General features: G+C 40.5%; 1 protein-coding gene across 5 annotated transcripts in view; it reads right to left on the minus strand.

The window, feature by feature from the left end:
• The window catches only part of LOC121282152 (suppressor of tumorigenicity 7 protein homolog), a 152,863-nt gene that overhangs the window by 17,341 nt on the left and 117,132 nt on the right, over positions 1–18,390 (minus strand). For 3 of the 5 annotated variants that reach the window (XM_041195671.1, XM_041195670.1, XM_041195672.1), the window contains exon 12: positions 4,569–4,719. The exons of the other annotated variants lie outside the window; for them this stretch is intronic. In XM_041195671.1, coding sequence (XP_041051605.1) covers positions 4,569–4,719 — 151 coding nt within the window. The remainder of the gene's footprint in view (positions 1–4,568; positions 4,720–18,390) is intronic. 5 annotated transcript variants of the gene reach the window in all.

Raw genomic sequence — 18,390 nt, forward strand, 5'->3', positions numbered from 1 at the left:
GAGAATCCAAACTCTACCTGTGTCTTCATGTTAAGAACATTGGGTTGAAGATGCAAATTCTCCCAATGTTGGCTTTTACACCCCAAGTATCACATATTGAAGTCATCAACACACTCTACCAGACAGCAAGATGAGGGTTCACTTCATCATTTTCCCCTTAGCCCTGGAAAACTGCTAGTCAACTTCACCCAGAATTTAAATGCATGTTTAGATGGAGCAAAGAATGGATCATTATGAGCCAGTACACTTACATACAGGGAGCCAGCGACTTCAGACAGGCCAAGATGGATAAGCAGGCAGGAGGAAGCCAGTGTGGTGGCAGTAACATCATTTGCAAACGCTCCCAAAGCCAGATTGCCACATCTCTCTCAAACATTTCAAAGTAATTCACATATAAAAAATTACACTGTCCACATAGCAATCACTGCACTTCTAATATAGCCTGTTATTTTTGCACACAGCAAGATCCCACAATTTGTTTTTTGGGTGACATTGATTGAGAGAAAGATAATAGCAAGAACAGGAGAAGTAACGCTCTTCTTCTTAAACAATGAGATGGTTCCTTCAACAGCCACCTAAATTACTAGGGCAATGTCATATCTAAAGAATAACAGCACCAACCAAACTGAATTCCATCAGGCAGATGTTAACCTGCGCTGTTCTTGCCTGATAATGCTTGAGGCACCATAAGTGGGAAGCATGCCATTCTCTAGGACTAATACTCTCATTTAATAAATAAAAAAGTTCATCAATTAATGGACACAAACTGTGAAAAATCTACATAAACTTCCGTTCTCATTGCCTCATGTATTAACTTAAGCAGTTCTACATCCAGACACAAATAACAACTTTCAAACCTGTGACCTCTATCACCTAAGGCAAGGACAACATATGTATGGGAACACCACAAGTTCCCAACCAAGTCCCAGCATCTTGACTTAGAATTTTATCGCCATTCCTAAATCCTGAAACTCCCTCCTCTACACCACTGTGGTGAGTACCTGTGGAGGTTCAGTATGTTCAAAGTAGAGGTCGATAGATTTCTAGATACCAATGACACCAGGGGATATGGGGATAGCGCAAGAAGATGGCACTGAGGCAGATTACCAGCCATGATCGAGTTGAGAGGCCAAATGGCCTACTCCTGCTCCTATGTTCCTACGTAGACTGTAGCAGTTCAAGGCGGCTGCTCATCACCACCTGTTCAAAGGCAATTTGGGATGGGCAATATAGACTGGCCTTGCCAGTAATGCTCATATCCCAAGAATGAATGTTCTTTAGCAAAGAAAAACATCCTGAGGTACTTTACAGCACACCCTACTAATGAAAATATTAAGAGTGGTGGATTTTCAGGAGGGTCTTAAAAGAGAAGAGGTGGGAAATGAGGAATTTAGGTAAGTGATTCCAGACTAATAATCCTAGCAGGCAGAAAGTACAGCTACCAGTGGTGGAGTGATGTGAAAAAGGAATGCATAACAGTTGGAGTGAGAGGACTAGAAAAGTTGTGAGAAGAGTTGTGGGGCTGGAGGAGGTTACAGAGAAAACGAGGGCAAAACCATAGAGGGATTTAAAAACAAGGATAAAATTTTAAAGGTGCTAGGGCAAAGGGAGTCAGTGTTGGACACACATCAAAATGAAAGGTCTCTTCAGCCAAAACGTTTCCTTTTTCTTTCAGATACTGACTGATCTGTTCAGTATTTTCAATAATCACTCTTTTCTCTGTACATCTATCTTTTAGAGTCTGGTTTACAACTGGTACTGACTGGACATATGAAGCTCAATGTGGGAATCAACTGAAGCATTTTGGGATACACTGTAAGGTAACTGAAGAAATGGTTTGATTTTCCAAATCTCAGTAGCCCAGTTAAAACCCAGCTAATGCATTGACTTGTACAATACATTCACCCAGACTTATGGAGACACATTTAATTAAATGAGAGTATTTGGTGGTTTCTTCTGATAGAGGGAAAATCTGGACTTAAATTTCGTAAATAGCCATGTTATAGACCAATCAGAATGTAAAAATACACCCTTCTAATTTTTCCACTGAACAGAAATATATTTCAATCAATTCACATGTATATATCGAAACGGCAGCTAATGTACATCAGACAGAATGCATCTGTTAGCACGTACTAAACACCTCCTAATAAACCTAATCCATTCCAAAGAAACCCCTCAAGCTTTTACAGCCCCTGATTACCAGTCATTAAGATTGAGAAGAAACGGCAATGAAATTTGCATTCTAAAAAAAAACTCACCATCTAAAACACAATTACCTACCCTCCCATCACCCTGCCAGCTGAACTTACCTTTAATCAAATTTCTGAGGCCCATGTTTATAGTGCCCTTGGGCTTTGTGTACAGGAAGGAAACAGAAGTGTGTTTATATGAAGAAGAGTGGTAGAAGAATGTTTAGGTGCTGATGGGACCAAACGAGCAACAGGGGTTTATGATGATTTATTTACAAAAAAAAAGGTGGAGAGGTGAGTGATTGGTGAGAGATCGTGAAAGCAGCTTTTAGGTATTGTATCGTCTCAGCTCTTCCCCCACCCCACAGAAGTCATTAGATTGTTTAAAATGGGATTCATTAAATATTGTGTTAAGTAGGATTTTGTTCAAATTTACTTCCTTCTGATGACATGTCATCATCACTGGCCGAGAAAACGCATAATGAGGTCCAATTTCACCCCCAGTATGATATGCTATTCAAAGAAAAGCAGGGGTGTTCTCTCCAGGGTCCTGGCCAATATTTATCCTTCAATCAACATCACTAAAACAGCTTATCTCCTCATTACTGTTAGCGGGACCTCGCGATGTGCAAATTAATGGGCGTGTTTCATTACATTACTACAGTTCAAAATTACTTCAGTTGCTATAAAGTGTATTGGGACCTCGTCAGGTCATTAAAGATATCTTAAAAATTCAAGCTCTTTCTTTTTGAACTCTAGCTCCTTGCATGTCTTCAGGTCTATGAAAAAGGATCCCGTGGCATTATTTATAACAGAGCAGAAAGTTCTCCCAGTGTCCGGGCTTAATATCATTCCCTCAAGCAAAAACACTAAATTGTTTCATTCCTGTTTGTGGGGTTTTACTGTTTGTAAAATGAACGTTAAGGTTGCCTACATAATAATGGCAAATGGACTTCAAAGCAATTAATGGTGATGCACTTTAAGGCATTTGAGACGTGCGATTAGTTGCTATATAAATGCATGTCTTTTGCTCATTGTTACGATTGGTAGGAAGATAACGATAATGTCCTTCCTTTAGTGGCTGAGGCAGCCTTTGGTTCAGTGGAGTGGTCTCTCTCGGAAGTACTCGCCAAGGTTATGCCGTCTGGAGGAAACTTGTTTTGGTGGATCTCCTTCCGCTATGTATATTTCTCACTGATTCATGTCCTTTGTGAGTTCAGCATTTATACACGGTGGGTCTTCTTGAATAATATGGCATTTCAGAGGACAATGAATCAACCACATTAAGGTGGGACTGGAATCATGTATAGGCAAGATTGGGTAAGGAAGACAAGTTTCTTCTCCTGTACAACATAATGGAAACTAGATGGGTTTTTATGACAATTGCAGTCACTTTTACATGTACCACATTTTTATTTCCGGATTTTGATAACAGAATTAAAATTCTCAGACTACCATAGCGAGATTTGAACTCAAGATCACTGGGTTATTAGTCCAGTCACTATTGCAGTAACATAACTACTACCCATACTTTCATCCTCATTACCAATAGGATTTATCACCAATAATGTGTTGAGGAGCATTGGACAGGGTTTGTAGATATTTCTCATCCAGCCAACCTCCCCTTCCTGCAATGCCTAGCAAATCCTTTTCTGGAAGTTATGTACTTCCCCAGATACCTGAGGAGCTAAAATGGCAGGCTGGGATCATCAAGTATCTCTTTATGCACATGATGTTCACCTGCACCTATTTGAATCAGCTTTCGTCCTTTAGTCTTCCCCAATGCATTCAGCAGTTTGGTCACTTCTCTGGCTAACAGTAACCTAGTGGTTATTCTACTGGACATGCAACCTAGAGGTCATGAGTAGAACATGGGAAGCAAGACTAATGTTGATAGCCTTCAACATGGAGCTATTGCTGGCATAAGCATAACGGGTCGAACATCCCTGCAGTACAGAAATTGTGATAACTCTATGTTGGTTTTATAAGTATTTTTGCTTCCTAATTCAAAGAAAACATATACAAATCCACAGATAAATTGCAACCTCATAAATATTTCCATTAAAATGCAAACAGCAAGGCTGGTATGAAAAGCAAGACACTGCTCACTACTTTTTGAAACCAAATAAAGGTCTCAAAAGCCTTGATCAAGCTATTCCCCTCAACAAATCTCCCAATAGAGAATCACATGCTAGAAAATAATCACATCAGACAGAAGTTTAGAACTCAGGGAAACCCTTCACATTCCAGTTAATCTTCATTACAAAAACAGCATGAGTCTTGGAGTGTTCAGACCATCCAATTAAACAAGATCACATGAAAATCGCTTTGAATTAGGTTAGTGAGCTTTGACACGAACAGCAAAAGGATACTTACTGCCTTCCCACGTACAGTGCAATAGGTTAAGGGCCCCCTCTACCCTCTTCCAGTGTTGAAGGTGAAAGAAAGCATATGCTATTGCTTCACTGTCTCCCCGCTTCAGAATGTGTTCTGGAGGCAAAATTAAACTTTTCATTTCTAGTAAATACTGAGGGGGAAAAAAATGGGAAAAGATAAAAAAAAACTTATTAGTTGTTTAAAAAAATCAAAATAGTAAACATCAAAGTGTAATCACCTTTAAATATATGGGGACAGGAGGGTTTTTTTTAAACTGATTGGTGGTATTAGGAAGCTTAGCTTCAAAAGACATGGAGCATTAGGATTAAAGTTTATTTTTGCTAATTTCTCATACCATGTGCAATTCCCTCACCAACCCACCCCACCCCACACCACCCCCCCCAAACACACAAATTAGACAATTAGTGTATTTTTGATATGATCTGAACTTTACTTCAGTAAGAAATTAATGTATTTAAATTGTGAAACATTCCCATTCTTCCTCCCCCCTCATCCCATTTGTGAACCTTTCACTCTTTCCCACTTTCCCTCATTCCCACCTCTCCCTTTAATGAACCATTCCCATTCCTCCCTCCTCTTCCATTCTTCAACCTTTCTCACTGATTCTCCTTTTCCTGTTCCAGAAGCTTTCACTCCTCCCTCCATAGAGGCTCTGGGTTGCCAACAAGGGCCACATTGTGCAGAGGAATTGATAATTCCTAACCCTGTCCTCATGAAACAACACAGCACAACATCAGTGACATGAAGAGATGCACAGCCCTGAAAATATGATTCTTGATGCACAATCATCCAGCAATAAGTTTAACCTGCACAGATTTTGTTGTCCATACTTGCAATTATAAGTTGTGGTACTTTACATTATAAAGTTAGACCTAAATTTGACAAATCCTATAACCTTTGAGTACAAGTCAAAAAACCTATGGCAACGTGGGCAATGATTCCAGAGCCCATCTGTCAGCTAAACTGATTCTTAGGAATAACCCTGAAAATCCAAGAGATGTAAATGTGTTACCAATTTCCATACTAAAGCAAAGACTTCGAGGCTCATGAGCTTTACAAATTATATGCATGTGGGAATGTAAAGTTTTAGTGGCCCAGAATGTTTAGACAATGGTACAATGTTTAAAAAACATTGCATTTATGTAGCACTTTTTACAACCACCAGACATCTCAGTGCTTTACAGTCAATGAACTACTTTTGAAGAAAGTCACCGCTGTAATGTAGGAAACATGACAGCCAATTTACGCACAACATGCTCCCACAAACAGATTTGTGATAATGACCAAATAATCTGTCTTTCTGATGTTAATTGAGGGATAAATATTGGCCAGGACAGCAGGGAATAACTCCCCTGCTCTTTGAAATAGTGCCATGGGATCTTTGACATCGCAGAAACAGGGCCTCAGTTTAAAGTTTCATCTAAACGACAGTACAGTGCTCCCACAGTACTGCACTGGGTGTCAGCCTTGATTGTTTGCACTTGAGTCCTGGAGAGGGGCTTGAACCCAGAAGCTTGTGACTCAGAGGCAAGGGTGCCATCAACCGAGCCACACCTGACACTAAGTGTATACTTATAAGTACAATGTTTTAAGTGACAGTAATACACTTCTAACTTTTTAATCTTTGCAGATAAAAGCTCTGACCCAGCCCCTCCCTCAACAAAGTTTGCATTTAAACACCATGCAGATTTCCCCCTTGCATCAGTCCCCCTCCAGCACATCCTGTGCCAGAGTTCCATATTTCAACAACAATCTGCATAAATGAAGTACTCCTAACTTAGCTCCACAATCCCTTGATGACAAATTTAATTCGATTCCCCCTGGTCATTACACTAACTCTCTTTGTGGAAATAACCTCATCTGATTGACTATCAAGTGTCATTAAAACTTTGATTGAAAACTCCACTGTCATTAAAATCATCCACACTGCGTCAAAACTGCTGTTACAATAATCTAAAAGGGAACAATAAAACTGACAATGCTGCAAATCTGTAACGAGAACAGAAAACACTGTCAATCAGCCAGCTTCTGTAAAGAGAAATTAAAGGTTAATAATTTGGGCACACAATCTACACCAAACTGATTTTCCTTTTTTAATCTGATGTTACAATCTCTCTTTCAGCATGCGGCAAGTTTTAGGGACAAGATTCTTCTAAATGATCGCTTTAAAGGAAGCAGAGGGAATGGCATAGGGGAAACAGGGAGGATTGAGAGAGCAAACATGCATTTACAGACGTGTATTTGCATACCCTCAAAATATCCCAATTAACAATTTTTGAACTCCAGCATCATTGCAATGTAGGAGACACCCAAGCCAACTTTCTCACATAAAAGCTTCGCCAACAGCAATGAAAATAATGTGTTTCAGTGAAGTTAGCTGAAACATAAATATTTTTGTCAGGGCACTGGGAGAACTCCCCTGCTCTTCTTCAAATAGTAGTGCCATGGGAGCATCCAAAAGAAGCACCTCTAAGTGTAGCACTCCCTCAGTACTGCACTAAAGTGTTAGTCTGGATTATGTCCTCAAGACTCTGTGGCAACCTTCTGACAACTGAGTAAAGGCTGACAACATTTTACTAGCATATTAGGTGCCATTCATCAGAGTGTAACCAAGGGTGCCTCTAAGAAGGACGGCCTTCACACCAATTCCACCTTAGAGGCTGCTGAGAGTACAAAGATTTAGATGTATGCTAGGGTCACAATGGGCAACACAAACTTGATACCAAATCCATGCTTCGGCATCTGTGGTTCATTAAAAGGTGTCTAACTTCTATGCAGAAGGCAAAGTGTTTCAAAAATGCTGTGGCATCCTTTGTTTGGAGACCAAAACTAAAGTTATAGGATATGTGCAGCACTGTCTGGTACAATACTTGTCCCAAAACCACTGACGAACCAGGGTGGGGAGGGTGTTATTGGCTGAGACTATTTTGCAGCCTGCATACAGCTTATTATTAGATTACATACACATAGAAAGTACAACACAGAAACAGGCCATTCAAATTAACTGGGCCATAATGATGTTTATACTCCATCTGAGCCTCCACCCATTTTGCCCCTGTATCCTCAAAAAATACATCAAGCCTCCTCTGAAATGCATCTGTTTCAACCACTCCAATTGACAATGAATTCCATATTCTCATCACTCACCTCCTGAATGATTTGATCTGCTAGGGACTAATTTTTATTTATGCACCGTCTCCTTTATCTGGATTCAACCACAAATGAAAAGTTTCTCAACCTAATTAAAATCTTTCATAATTTTGAAGACATCTTTCAAGTCTCCTCTTACATCCTCACCAGGCTCACAACCTCACTACTCTCTCAATCATCTCTGACCCACTTTGACTCGTGCAGATTTCACACAGCCCCTACCCTCAGTAGTTGTGCACAAGTTCAATCCTCAGCAATTACACACATTTCCAACTTAAAAGGAGCACAGGTACAAGGCCCAGGAGCAGATGCTGCCCAACCTTTCACTCAGAGCAGAAACTAGCAAAAGAGGTTCCAACTGAATTCTTCCGCTATACAAAGGACCTTCTTATCTTCAAAGAAATCAATTAGACACAAGTTTTGGCATTGTTAGAAACATGAATTAAGGCAGCTTGCTCACTACTCACAAGTTCCAAATCAGTTGGCACAGGTCATCAGCAGGTTTCCCCCCCACCCCGCCATTCATTCTCAAACTGTGGATATCATTGGCCAGGCTGGCATTTATCACCCATCCCTAAGTTGCCCTGAGAAGGTCTTCCCTGTGCCTGCTCCTTGAATCTTGTCATCTTGTTCTTCACAGCAGCGGTTTTAATACTGGACTGGAGTCAACTGGAGGTCAGGCCGGATAAGGACAGTAAAATTACTTCCTGTAAGGACATTAATGAACCAGTTGGGCTTTTGCAGCAATCCAACAGCTTCATGGTCACTTTTACTGAGACCAGCTTTTTATTTCTAGATTGATTTATTTATTTTATTCTTTTAAACTGAATCCAAATTCTCAGATTTCCATGGAGAGAACTGAACTAGTGTTCTCTGGATTAGCAGTATCAATGCTGTTTAGTCACATTTCTGTGAAGCTTCTTGGGATGTTTATCTACATTAAAGGTGTAATTTTAACTACATTAAAGGTCCTATATAAGGCACTGTCAACACTGAAGTGGAGTTGATGTCGAATTCAGTAATGACCTTGAGTGACACAGCAGGCTCTGTGGGCCAAATGGCCTACTCCTGCTCCGATTCCTTATGCTCTACATAGACGATATTAGGAGAGGTGTTCAAAGAAGTAGGTTTTAGAGGAGGAGAGTTTAGGGAGGGAATTCCACAGCTCAGAGGGAACTTCTGTCTATAATCACGCTCTAGTCTATCATTCATAGCATCCAAATAGCCAGTTAGTAACGATTCATTGTCGTGGTCTTCACAAAAAGACAGTAGCCGCACAAGACGGCTGAAAGAGGCACGAAATTTCAGGATCAGTTATTTCTAAAAATATACACACAATTCGGTGTTTCAATTTGCAATGTTTCTTGACACCATCTCTAAATGTTAGAGACTGGGTTGAGTTAAAGGGATGCTCACCTGAACACATTTCTGTCAAATATTGCTCTGGGGAATGGGGGAGGCAGGGGGAACAGACACGGCAGCTCCGAGCAATATGTCTTGTTTTGGGAAATGTCACAAACGATAGGATTATTTACTAATCCGTTTTTCACACTGAGAAGTTTTCAGATTCATTTTCTGAAGGAATGCACTCAAGGTTTCTTAGACCCCCTTTAGATAAAGTAGATTTACTGCCTCAGTAGGTTCCCTTGGAGCATTAAGACCTACACTCTGGTGGCTAATACTGACGCTAATCCTGGTTAATCCCCCTTCAGTCTGTTTTACAGAGCAAGGATCACTGGCGGACATTAAGTTGTTGTGGGAAAGCTTGCCTGAATGCCTGACCTCTGGTCTGACTCCTCACCTGCTCTCCAGTGCTTGTGGCTTTGACTGTATTATGCCATTTTCTTGAGAACGGAAGCCAAAGAAAACTCATACATTTGGTTAATTAGGTGCAATTGTGCAAAAAGAAAATAAAGCACCCGGGTGAGGTGATTCTGGGACATTTTTTTTTAAAAATGTATTAGTTCTCTCTCAAGAGTCCTATCATAGTAAAAAAAAATGTACTTCAATCCCTGAATTATTAACGCTACAAGAATGTCAATTTTACAGTGACTGATTTAATCAGGAGCAAAAACACATTCAGAGATCACATGACAAAAGGGGTTCCAACTGGAAACACTTAAAAGTCTCGCAACATTGCATGTATATATTTAAATGCAAGGATTTATCTTTCTCTTTCAAAACAAAATTTTAAACTTCTCTCTCATATAAGCTCTTTTTCCCCTAAAGGCGCAGGGAGGTGGGACACTGTCTGATCCTGTCTTTGGCTAAAGATGTGCAGCGCTTGATCAGTCATGCACACCGTGATTTCGCTCTGCAATTAGCTTTCTCTGCTTACAATGTAATTGAGAGAGATGAGCACACACAGTACAACACTGGGATAAACACAGACCCCTCAAGGTTACAGTCATTCATATCTACTTAATGAAACAGCTGTATTTGCTAAAGATTAGAGACACTCAAATCCACACTCTGACTCTCAAGGCTGATGCTTCCATTATTTTATACCTTATTACCACAGATGGCTAAAGCCACTATAAGGGGCTCCAAAAAGGCCACTGCTTCTGACCTCCTACATAGTGTTATTTTCACATCCTTGAAAAGTCAGTGATAAATAGACATATAGTTTAGGAGGAAGAGGAAAAACAACTCTGAGGGAAAACTGGGTGAGATATTGTGTCGGTGAGTTATGTTCTTCCACTGATGTGAACAGTAAGGTTTCTTATTACTTGTCCCTTCACAATTCAATTTTTTTCTCCCACAATTGTCACTGTACCCCTTTTAACGTGCAACAGATATAAGGAGGTGGGTCGTGAAACTGGTATTTTACCAGTAGTACAGAACAAACTCTAACCAAATCAGCGGCGTCCAAGTTTCCTATCCACTGAATATTGGCTTGAACCAATTTTATCAGCCATACAGTAGAAGTACCCATTACTGAAAACTGGAAGGGTTCACTACCACAGATTTATCACACTGAGTTGTGATAAGGAGCAAGAATGATAAGGAGAAAGACATCGACTGCCAGCTGAGGCACCATATTATGAAAAGGATATGCAGTCACTGCAGAGGATGGAAAAAATGATTCACAAGGATACCAGAACTGAAATGATACACCCATGAAGAAAAATTAAACAGGATGGTGCTCTTTTCTCTGGACAAGGGAAGGCTGAGGGGTGATCTGATAGAGAACTTTAAGATTATCAAAAGTTTTGATGGGGTAAATGTAGAGAAATGTTTCCACTTCTGGGGAAGACTAAAACTGGAGCTCATAAATAAATAATAGTCACTACTAAACCCAATAGAGAATTCAGGGTGGAAAGCATTACTACGAGGGGTAATAGTGACAAATAGCATGAATGCATCTAAAGGGTAGCTAATTAAGCACTTAAGGAAGAAAAGAAAGGAGAAATATACTGCTAGGGTTGGAAGAAGAGATGGGAAGAGGCACACGTGGAGCATAAACATCAGCATATACCAGATGGGCTGAATGGCCAGTTTCCGTGCTGTAGATTCTAACTAATCAGAGGACTGCTGATGCCCTGAAAATCCCCAACAGGCAAGAAGAGGAAAAAACACTTGAAAAAAAATGATGGAAGAAAGGGAAAAGAACAGAAGACATTGGGACAAAGTTCTAACAGATGTTAATTTAAAATTATTGTACTTCACCCACATGGAAGGGAATTAAGCAGTGCGCATTACTGCATGAAAGGAAAGCTTGCTTAGGACAGTAATAGTGGAATACATTTTCCCCAATTAGTAGCTACTTCATAAAGCCAATTACAACCCTGATCATAGCCTCTATGTTACAGTAGTTTACCACATTAGCTATAAGCATTATGGGGAACATAATATAAACTCTCTGTAGCCTCCTTCTGTGCTTTAATTTCTATGATTCTTCAAAATAAAATAACGCAGGTTAACTAGTAGAATAACGTATTCATGAATTCTTTCAGGAGGGATGCCAGAAAAATGTGAATGCCCTAAATCTGAAATAAAAACATTAAATGTCGTCAGGTCAGTTGATCAGGGTCCAAAAAAAGATAGGTTAACAATTCAGGATAGAACTATTCAATAGAACTTGAGCAATACAGACCAACTAACCATCTACTCCCTGCACTGTCCATGTTTATGCTGCTCTCCAAATACACCTGGACATGTCAAATCCCCTCAGCCAGCCGGATAAACTCTGCAAGGATCATCCCAACAGTACAGACTGATGAGTCCACTGTGAGGATTTCTCAAACAGGACAGACTGATGGGTATAATGGGAGGATTTCTCGAACAGAGCGTACCTATCAGTATATAGTTTAAGGATTTCTCTAACAGGATTCACTGATACACTCTGCAAGTGTTCGTACAACAATGCAGTGGTCTCTGTGCTTTGTAAAAGATTCCTTTTCCCCATCTGAGGTCAGCAGAAAATGATCTTGAACCTCAGGAATTCTGTGAAGAGATTGTTCAAAATTCAAGAGAACAACATTCCATTCAACAGATATCGTTTCATATTCCCAAAAACCAATGGCTCAGCAGGGAAGCACAGCTTATGGTGTGGTTCTGAGCTATAAAAAATTGGTGGGTTCAGCGTTTCCTTCGCAGCCCGTGCTGAGCTCAGTCTGGACAATAATTGGGGTGCTACAAATAGCCACTGCACCTCTGAGTTGGGAAATGGGAGGTGAAAAGTCAGCCAAAACCCCCATTCTTGATGACTACCCTGTGACCATCCAGGTGGTCACAGGATGAGGACAGGCTACTTACTGTAGTGTAGTGGTTATGTTACTAGACTAGTGATCCAGAGAAAATGAGTTCAGATCCCTTCATGGCAGTTTGAGAATTTGAATTCAGCTTAAAAAGCTGGTATTAGTTTTGAAAAAAGGGTGGCACACAAGAGTTGAAATAACACAACTGTTTCACTGCTGTCCTTTACTGGAGGAACTCTATTGTCCTTACCAGGACAGGCCTATACGTGACTCCAGTCCCACAACAACATGGCTGACCTTTAATTCCTCTCTGAATCGACACCAACTCAATGCAACTAGCGCTGGACAATAAATGCCAGCCTTGCATACCCACATTCTGGAAAATGAATAGAAAAAATATTAGGCCGTGCTGGCTTCCCTTACAATTGATCAGCATGCCAGTGCTTGCTCTTCCAGGCTCCTACAAGAGGTATAGTCACTTTCATAGACCCAAGCAGAAATCCAATTGTTCAGAAAGGGAAAGGGGTGAAAATGTGGGAACAAAAAAAAATATTCTTTTTACCTTCTCCCATAGCTGCAGAAAAAAATGGGAACACTTGAAACTCCTCGCATTTAGCTCCTCCTACGTGACCTTCTGATTACAATGTATTCAAATTTTATGCAATTGTTGAGGTTTTTGAAACTCAGGCCAGAGATCAAAGCACCCTCAACTATCATCTACAAAGCAATCAATACTTGTGCAATGCCCAGCGGTAAATTGACAGCCCAAAGAGAATTATTTGATCTTTATCCATCCAGTCACTAATAGCTTCCAGCTTTGGCTCGCTATAGAGGCACGGGCCTACGAACCATCAGCTTTTGAAGGTCCACTACGCAAAAGCCAGCAAACATACTCAGCGCACAGATCAAAACAATTTCAAATTGTGCAGAATTCTACACTCACAGATGTTCTCCCAAAGTGTAAAAAATGGTTTTAAAAATTAATATCCAAACACATTAGGAGAGGATTGAGTTTTACAAGCATGGACCTTGTGTTTTCTACTTGGCTTGCTGCTCTTACTAAGCCGCAGGAGCTTCTGGGAAAAGGGACCCTTTAAATCGCTGGATGTGAATTAGAATCAGGTGTGGTTCTAGTGCAGAAATTAGAGCCATAACACAATAATTGGGCTGGATTTTGTGCAATCTTTTGGCTTATGTTCGAAATCTAATGATGGTCAAAAGCTGTGGAAAACTCTACAGTGGATTTCAAACCAAATTTTTTTTGAAAAGATCAACCCTTGCTAGGATGTCACGGAGTAAGCAGAAAAGCTAGCTTTAACTGCTTACAGACTTTTCTTTCCTATTCCTCACAATGTGGCTGGCTTCCATTTCTTCTCCACCCCTGGCTCCCCCTACCACAAGTCATACCCATGACACCTTCCGGCGACCACACCCATGCCCCCAGCTAGATTGCTCTTAAACCAGCAGGCGAGAGGGGAATAATAGACACCCTGGGGAACTTTTCCCTCCCTTGGTCAGAGTTAAGCAGCATGATCATTTCCCGTTTTTACTTGCTGCCATTATGGTTAACACAAACAAAATGCATCATCCCTCACTCCATGGCCCTGAAGTGATGTTAGAATTACTGAATTTTATAGCTCAGCTGGAGGCCATTCGGCCCATTGCACCTGTGCTCCTTCATTGAAAGAATGATTCCACCCCATTCTTTAACAGTAGCCCTGTAAATTTTCTCCTCTTCAAGTGTTTATCCAATTTTCCTTTAAAATCTGTTTCACCACTTTTTCAGGGAGTGTGGTCCTGATCATAACAACTTGCTGCAAAAAAATTCTTCTCTTGTTCTTTTGTCAATCATGTTAATTGAGCATTGATGCCCATGTTGTTGTTTTGTTGGCTACACTGGCATCACCAGATTAGTGTCACTCTTAAATCAGCAGAGAAATGCATGACACAAGTTAAGCAATCTACATTATTATTCACTGTGCAGAATTTCAAGGCAAGTAGGTTGAAGTCACACATCAACTGTCGCATAAAATGCTCAGTTCACATTTTGAGCTGCAAACCCATTTTGATGCTCTGCAAATAATTCTACTTATTTTACTGCAGGGCATCTCACTTGCAAAACCAGAAAGCCAAAAAGAAAGCCAAAGCTTGTAAAATTAAATCTTTCCTGATGTGCTCAGACACTGCCCATATTTTACCTAATATTTGCATTGTACAAAAATGACCGAATGGAGTATTATACAAGGCGGAATAGTTTAATGAAAGCCATGAAGATTAATTGTGCTGACTTTTGCGTGGTGTAACTTTAAAGCTGATGGATTGTTAGGTGCTTGCCCGTTTAGAACAAACTAAACCTGGAAGCTATTAGTGGCTGGATGGATAAAGATCAAATAATTCTCTTCAGACTATCAATTTGCTGTTGGTCAGTGCGCTAGTTGAGGAGCAGCAGAGTCCAGCTTAATCTGAGGCGCAGGTGCTGGCAACCCTATTGATGTTGAGCCCCAGCTCCCGCTGTGACCACCACGCAGTGGATTACTCCACCCACTTCAAAAATAAGGCAAATCATGCAAAGGATTTGTGACTCACAACGAATACAAGGAAAACCATCACCACTGAAATGAATGCTTGCCTCCAGCAGTATCATGAAAGCAGCACTGCTTTCCCCAAACAGTTTCACAGCTGGATTAACTAAGCACCTTGTAACCACGTGGAGACAAAATCCTTTTCATCCAAAACAGTTGCAGCAATGGTATTTTGCTGTTAAGTTACTGAGCAACTCTCTGGAAATGTCTAGCTGCATTCATTCCTTTCTTTTCTACAGAAGCTATTCCAAAACCCAATTGGCGAGTCAGCTACAGGAGCAGTTGAATATACTGAAGTGAATGCAAATCTGCCTCACATTAGAGAGCTGAAGAAATTTTCAAACCTAAGAAAAGGGTTAAATAATTATGCCAATGTGATGAATAACATTCGATTACAACAAACCTTTGTAAATTATGGAAATTTATAGCACTGGAGGCCGTTCAGCTCACTCCACCTTGGCTGACTCTTAAAGAGATATCCACCTTGTTCCAGCCTCTTCTCTTACCACCATAATCATGATTAAATATTTACCCATTTCCCTTTCAAAAGCTAATGAGATTTTGTTGATGTCTGTGTGCAGTTTTGCCCTCCGTATTTAAGGAAGAATATACTTGTATTGGAGGTGGTACCACGAGGTTCACTAAATTGATCCCTGGGATAAGGGGGTTGTCCTATGATGAGAAGCTGAGTAAATTGGGCCTATATTCTCTGGGGTTTAGAAGAATGAGAGGCGATCCCATCAAAACATATAAGATTCTGAAGGGGCTTGATAGGGCAGATGCTGAAAGATCGTTTCCACAGGCTGGGGAATCTAAAATACGGGGGCACAGTCTCAGGATAAGAGGTTGATCATTTAGGACTGAGAAGAGAAATTACTTCACTCAGAGCTGTGAACCTTTGGAATTCTCCACCTTAGGGTGTTGAGGATGCTTCATTGTTGAATACATTTAAGATTGGGATAGATTGATTTTTGGTATCTCAGGGAATAATGGAATATAGGGAAAGGGCAGGAAAGTGGAGTTGAAACCCAAGATCAGCCATGATCTTATTGAATGGCAAAACAGGCTCTAAGGGCCATATGGTCTACCCCTGCTCCTATTTCTTGTGTTGTTGTGTATGTCCTAATAGCTCTCAGTAAGTAGATTTTTCTAGCCTCTCCCTTCATTTGGCATTTCCCAGTGAAAGAGTTTTCTCCAATTTTAAACACCTCAGAAATATGTCCTCTTTGCCTTCACTGTTCTAATGAAAGGTGAGCCAGTGTGTCTAGTTTCTCCTGATAACTAAAGCCTCCATCCCTGGTATTACTTTAGTGAACGTCTTCTGCACCATCTCCACAGCTTTGACATATTTCGCAATGGTAGTTACTCACAAATGGACATATTATTCTAATTGTGGCCTAGGATCCCATATGCTCTTTAAAAAAAACCTCTCTAACTTGCCCTGCACCTTTTAAAAATCTGCATACCTAAGCCTCTAAGTGTCTGAGTTATTAGGTGCCTAGTTCCACTCTAAAAGTTTCCTCCCCAAAACCCCGCCATATCTCCTTCTCCCTCTCTTTCTATAAGGCTCTCCTTGAGACCCACCTCTCCCCACCTACCCTCTTTTTTGCCTTGACATCTACTCTCCTCACACTTCTGTAAAGTGTCTTGGCATATTTGTAACATTAAATATAACATGTTATTGTTGGTATTAACCCATAATGGAGGAGAGTTTGTATAGTCAACAGAGCCTTTGGTAAAATGTTTATAAATTGGTAAACCAACTCAAATGTATTCGTGACAGCTCAGTGCAACCTGCTCCCGCCCTGCTACAACACTGTATTAACATAATAAAGAAACTTCACTGACAGTCAAACATATTGACAAGTTGATTATGACTCATTGTCAATCCCTCAAATCAGTAACCCAGCCTCCACACGGCATGATGACATACAAGCAAAACAATAAGAACCTAACAGATAATGAAAGAAACTCATTGAGACCAAAGCTCCCATCATCCCTGCTAACAATGAATCTTATTTCAGTTATTTCAAATATCCCAACCTGACAACTTACATTAAGGCTGGTAAATGAAAGAACTTTTTTTATTCCAATATTCGCCCTATATTTGCTTCACACATACAGTTTAGTCGTACAACAACGTATGTTTATACAGTGCCTTTAACATAGTAAAATATTCCAAGGCGTTTAGCAGAAGCATTTAAAACAAAATATGGCAGAGTCATATAAGAGATATTAGGTCACATAACCAAAGGCTTGGTCAAAGAGGCAGGTTTTAAGTAATATCTTAAAGGAGAAGGGCTAACAGAAGCAGAGGGATTTAGAAAGGATGTTCCAGAGCTTAGGTCCTGAGCAATGGAAGGCAGGGCTATCAATGAAGGAGCAATTAAAATCAGATATGCTCAAGAGGCCAGAATTAAATGAAGAGATTATCTTGAAGAGTTGTGGAGCTAAAGGAGATAACAGAGATAGGGAAAAGCGAGACCATGGAGGGATCCGAAAACATTGATGAAAATTTTAAAGTCAAGATGCTGTTTGACCGAGAGACAAATGTAGGTCAGCAGGCACAGACATGGGTGACAGGTGAAAGGGATTTGGTGCACATTAAGATACAGGCAGCAGAGTTTTGGATGATCTCAAGTTTATGAAGGGTAGAATGTGGGAGACCAGCCAGGAGTGTGTTGGAATAGCTATGTCTAGAGGAAACAAAGGCATGAGTGAGGGTTTCAGCAGCAGATGAGCTGAGACAAAGGTAAAGTCAAGCAATGTTACCAGGGATGGAAATACACAGTCTTAGGATGGCATGAATTAGGTCAAAGGCTCATCCTTGGGTCAAATATGACACCAAGTCTGTGAGTAGGTTGTTGCCAGGGAAAGGGATGGAGTCAGTAGCTGGGGAACAGAGTTTGGAGCAAAGAGCAAAATCAATGACTTCAGTCTTCCCAATATTTAATTAGGAGAAATTTCTGCTCATCCAGTACTAGGTGCCAGACAAGTAGTCTGATAATTTAGCAACAGTGGAGGAATCGAGAAAAGCCATAACCTGAAGTACTAGCCTGAGTTTACATTACCTATCTTGTTTAATACTTTTTGCACTATATCGATGATTGAAGTGATTGACCAAGCTACCAGTAACCACTGGAGCCCTATCATTTGACAATTATCAGGGCATATTTAGAAGGTAAACTAATAAAGAAAAAGCTGGGAAGCAGTTTGCTTTCTGTCAAATTCTAGATAAGCAAGCAGATTTATGTGGATTACATATTTCAGTGCTCATTGTTTCAGCTGTGACCCAGGGGGTAGAGTTCACGCCTCAGAGGTAGGTGACAGGTTCAAAATCCACCTGAGTCTCGAGCACAAAATCCAACC

Source organism: Carcharodon carcharias, chromosome 9, assembly GCF_017639515.1.
Source record: "Carcharodon carcharias isolate sCarCar2 chromosome 9, sCarCar2.pri, whole genome shotgun sequence".
Lineage (NCBI taxonomy): Eukaryota > Metazoa > Chordata > Chondrichthyes > Lamniformes > Lamnidae > Carcharodon > Carcharodon carcharias.